Source organism: Lampetra planeri, unplaced genomic scaffold (genome assembly GCF_965212315.1).
Source record: "Lampetra planeri unplaced genomic scaffold, kcLamPlan1.2.h2 scaffold_511, whole genome shotgun sequence".
Taxonomy (NCBI): Eukaryota; Metazoa; Chordata; class Hyperoartia; order Petromyzontiformes; family Petromyzontidae; genus Lampetra; species Lampetra planeri.
In genome coordinates, this window is record NW_027615334.1 from 27,758 (window position 1) to 32,574 (window position 4,817).

General features: G+C 58.7%; 1 protein-coding gene across 1 annotated transcript; it reads left to right on the forward strand.

Moving 5' to 3' along the window:
- The first annotated feature begins 381 nt into the window (after positions 1 to 381).
- On the forward strand, positions 382 to 4,252 carry LOC144741334 (uncharacterized). The gene is made up of 4 exons (XM_078623915.1): positions 382 to 433; positions 1,004 to 1,121; positions 1,623 to 2,303; positions 3,140 to 4,252. Exons 1-4 carry the CDS (start codon positions 382 to 384, stop codon positions 3,420 to 3,422), a joined length of 1,134 nt encoding a protein of 377 aa, XP_078480041.1. The 3' UTR covers positions 3,423 to 4,252.
- Positions 4,253 to 4,817: the final 565 nt, after the last annotated feature.

Genomic DNA, 4,817 nt, shown 5'->3' on the forward strand with positions numbered 1-4,817 from the left:
GATTTGGTCGTGGTCAGAAGCGTTCGTGACCAGAGGTTCTACTGTACCTGGTGTAGCAGTGTGTAGTAAACATTTCCACTGGGGGAGACAAAGGTGGCTGGGCGTGGCGCTGGGCACCCACCCCCTCGTGTGCCGTTCCGGCCTTCATAGGTGCTGCTCGCTGCTAACAACACTTGCCCCAGCAATGAGATGAGACTAATAAGGAGAGGGGGGGATTGTTGTCTTTGTACACAGTTCCGGCCTCCACAGGCGCTGCCTCCGCCACGACTCACCGCTGACATGCAGTATTTGCCCCAATGGGCCCGCTGAGGCGACACCGGCTGTAACCCCCCCCCTCCTCCTCCTTTTGTCTTCGTCCGAATCCATGCGCAGATCCTGGGCATGCCCCCGAAAAAGATGGTGGACGACGCCCCAAAAAGGATACTTTTCTTTGGTGAGTCGAGGGGCTCGGGCAGGCTGGCGCAAGCGACGTAACCCATTCCGTTTTGTTAGGTGGGGTGGCAGTGAGGCTCTTATAGGGTTATTTTGTGGGGGGGGCTGGGGGCGGCTCTGATTATCTTGGGGGTGGTAGGTGGGGTGGGGTTTTGGGCTCTCAGTAGCAGGCGTTCGGAAGCATAGGTGGGTGGGTGAGTGAGCGGGTGGGTGAGTGGGTGGGTAAGTGGGTGGGTGAGTGAGTAGGTGGGTGAGTGAGTGGTTGGGAAGGTGAGTAGGTAGGTGAGTGAGTGGGTGGGTGAGTAGGTAGGTGAGTGAGTGGGTGGGTGGGTGAGTGAGTGGGTAGGTGGTTAAGTGCGTATGTGGGTGAGTGGGTCGGTGTGAGGGTAGGTGGATAAGTGGGCAGGTGAGTGGTTGGGTGGGTGTGTAGGGTGGTTAGGTAGATTGGTTGGTAGTATGTAGGTGGTTCGGTGAGTGGGTATGTAGGTGGATAGGTAGGTGGGTAGGTAAGTGGATGAGCAGGTATGTGGGCGACGTGGTGGTTGGTGACTCTGCGTGCGTCTCTCTGCAGACTCTGAGGGCCTCCCCAAAAACCTGTCCAAGCAGCGGCCACCAGGAAGCCTCCCCCTGCACCGCGCGCTGCAGGGCCACCACCCTCAGCTGGTGGACTTCGTCAGCCGCTGCCTGCAGTACGAACAACACTCACCCCTCGCTCACCCCCACTTATCCCCACACCACTCACCCCCACTCACTCACCCCCACTCACCACCCCATACCTGTCAACACCTTATCAGTGCCCTACCTTACAACAGACCCAACTCAGATATTGTCGGTTACTCCGTGCCCCTTATAAATCTTAACGTTCATCCTGCAAAGTCCCATCACAAGGGACAAACACAAACAAATAGAGACAAATTATTATTTTTACCCAGAATTGAAACGGCTGCACTCCGTACGGATCTGAAAACTCAATTTCCGTGTACAAGAATATGGAATAATCCGTACGGGTTGACAGCTCTGCCACCCACTCACTACCCACCACCACTCCCTCCCACCATCTCCATCCCCCCCCTCTCCCCACTCTTCCCCCACCTCCCACCCTGTCAAATCATCTCACCATGCCCTTCTCACCACGTGTAAGTCTCCCCCCCACCCCTCCCCTGCCTCCCTCCCCGTGCGTCTCCCAACAGATGGGATCCGAATCTCCGGATGACGCCTGAGCAGGCGCTGGCTCACAGCTGGCTCCAAACCACCACCACCCGGGCCACCACCAGCAGGACCACCACCAACAGGGCCACCCCCACCACCACCCAGGCCACCACCACCACCCGGGCCACCACCACCACCGCCAGCGAGGCCACCTCCACTACCATCCGGGCTACCACCACCACCGCCACCATCCGGGCCACCACCACCACCCGGGCCATCCCCACCACCGCCACCATCCGGGCCATCCCCACCACCGCCACCATCCGGGCCATCCTCACCTCCACTACCATCCGGGCTACCACCGCTACCACCACCACCGCCACCATCCGGGCCATCCCCACCAACACCACCATCCGGGCCACCACCACCACCATCCGGGCCACCACCACCACCCGGGCCATCCCCACCACCACCACCATCCAGGCCACCACCACCACCATCTTGGTCCCCACCCCCACCCGGGCCACCACCACCAGCTGGGCCACCCCCACCACCGCCACCACCACTCCCATCATCTACAATCGGCCCATCAACTGGGCCACCACCACCATCCGGGCCACCACCACCAGCTGGGCCGACACCACCAGCTGGGCCACCACCACCATCAGCAGCAGCGGCGGTGGCACCACTCCTGTCCAAGGCTCTGCAGCTGCTCAGCCGCGGTGAGCCTCTCTCTGTGTACCTCGCCTGGTACGCAGGAGGTCATGGGTTCTATCCCGACCCTGATTAGATGTTAACTACCTCGCCTGGTACGCAGGAGGTAGTGGGGTCGATCCTGATGAGATGTTAACTACCTCGCCTGGTATGCAGGAGGTTGTGGTTTCGATCCCGACCCTGATGAATGTTAACTACCTCGCCTGGTACGCAGGAGGTTGTGGGTTCGATACTGATGAGATGTTAACCACCTCACCTGGTACACAGGAGGTAGTGGATTCGATCCTGATGAGATGATAACTACCTCGCCTGGTAAACAGGAGGTCGTGGGCTTGATCCCGACCCTGACGATGCCTGTGCTGCTGTATATTTGCATTTTGCGTTTCTGTCCCCGTGGTGGTCACCGCGTGGATTCTTCTCAGGGTCCTGCAGATTTTCCCCTCCACGTTTAGAATCGGCGTCACGCACTTCGAGTAATTGACTGCCGCTATGAATGTCCACGCGATGAAGATGATGATGATGTTATCAGCCCACTTGATTCAGCTATCAGCTGAGATGGCCAAGTGGCTTCTGGTCTATGTGGGTCTATAGGTCACTGTGGGTCTATGGGTCTCTGTGGGTCTGATGATGACGATGATGATAACGATGATCATGACGACGATGATGTTGACGATGATGACGACGACGATGACGACGACGATGGTGATGACGACGACGATGATAACGATGTTGATGATGATGACGACGATGATGATGACGATGTTGATGATGATGACGATGATGATGACGATGATGATGATGACGATGATGCGCTGCTGTGGTGCTGCTGCCTCTCTCTCCACAGAGCGGAGCCGGAGGAGAAGCTCCTATCGCCATCGTCGTCATCGCCATCGTCGTCATCGTTGCTCACCCAGACCTTTGGAGAGAGGACGGAGGTGGTGGAGGTGGTGGAGACGCAGGAGGAGGATGACGACAACGAGGAGGAGGATAAAGAGGAGAAGGAGGAAGAGGAGGAGGAGGGGGAGAGGGAGCGAGGGGTCCTGGCACGTGTGGGCAGGGCGCTCCGCTCACTCCGCTCGCTGCTCAGCCGCCTGCTGCTCTGTGGTGGGCGGCCCACGGCAGAGTAGCGGAGTGGACCCACACTCACCACCCACACTCACCACACTCCCCACCCACACTCCCCACCCACACTCACCACTCACACTCACCACCCACACTCACCACACTCCCCACCCACACTCACCTGCCACACTCACCACCCACACTCACCACCCACACTCACCACCCACACTCACCACCCACACTCACCACCCACACTCACCACCCACACTCTCCACACTCCCCACCCACACTCATCTCCCACACTCACCACCCACACTCATCACACTCCCCACCCACACTTACCACCCACACTCACCACCCATACTCACCACCCACACTCACCACACTCACCACCCACACTCACCACTCACACTCACCACATTCACTCACCACTCACACTCACCACCCACACTCACCACACTCCCCACCCACACTCACCACCCACACTCACCACTCCCCACCCATACTCCCCACCCACACTCACCACCCACACTCACCACACTCCCCACACACATTCACCACCCATACTCACCACCCACACTCACTCACCACCCACACTCACCTGCCACACTCACTACCCACACTCACCACCCACACTCACCACCCACACTCACCACACCTCACTCACCACCCACACTCACCACATTCACCACCCACACTCACCACACTCACTCACCACCCATACTCACCACCCACACTCACCACCCACACTCTCCACACTCCCCACCCACACTCATCTCCCACACTCACCACCCACACTCATCACACTCCCCACCCACACTTACCACCCACACTCACCACCCATACTCACCACCCACACTCACCACACTCACCACACTCACCACCCACACTCACCACTCACACTCACCACATTCACTCATCACTCACACTCACCACCCACACTCACCACACTCCCCACCCACACTCACCACCCACACTCACCACTCCCCACCCATACTCCCCACCCACACTCACCACCCACACTCACCACACTCCCCACACATTCACCACCCATACTCACCACCCACACTCACTAACCACCCACACTCACCTGCCACACTCACTACCCACACTCACCACCCACACTCACCACCCACACTCACCACACCTCACTCACCACCCACACTCACCACATTCACCACCCACACTCACCACACTCACTCACCACCCATACTCACCACCCACACTCACCATCCACACTCACAACCCACACTTACCACCCACATTCACCACCCACACTCACCACCCACACTGACCACACTGACCACCCACACTCTCCACATTCACCACCCACACTCTCCACCCACACTCACCACACTCACCACCCACACTCACCACCCACACTCACCACCCACACTTACCACACTCACTCAACACACTCACCACCCACACTCACCACCCACACTCACCACACTACCACC

Excerpts from the sequence above, each read along its gene's own strand:
- LOC144741334 (XM_078623915.1), top strand. The coding sequence starts at position 382 with ATGCCCCCGAAAAAGATGGTGGACGACGCCCCAAAAAGGATACTTTTC. Across the intron at positions 1,122-1,622 it reads TTCGTCAGCCGCTGCCTGCA|ATGGGATCCGAATCTCCGGA; the intron begins GTACGAACAACA and ends GTCTCCCAACAG. Across the intron at positions 2,304-3,139 it reads TCTGCAGCTGCTCAGCCGCG|AGCGGAGCCGGAGGAGAAGC; the intron begins GTGAGCCTCTCT and ends CTCTCTCCACAG.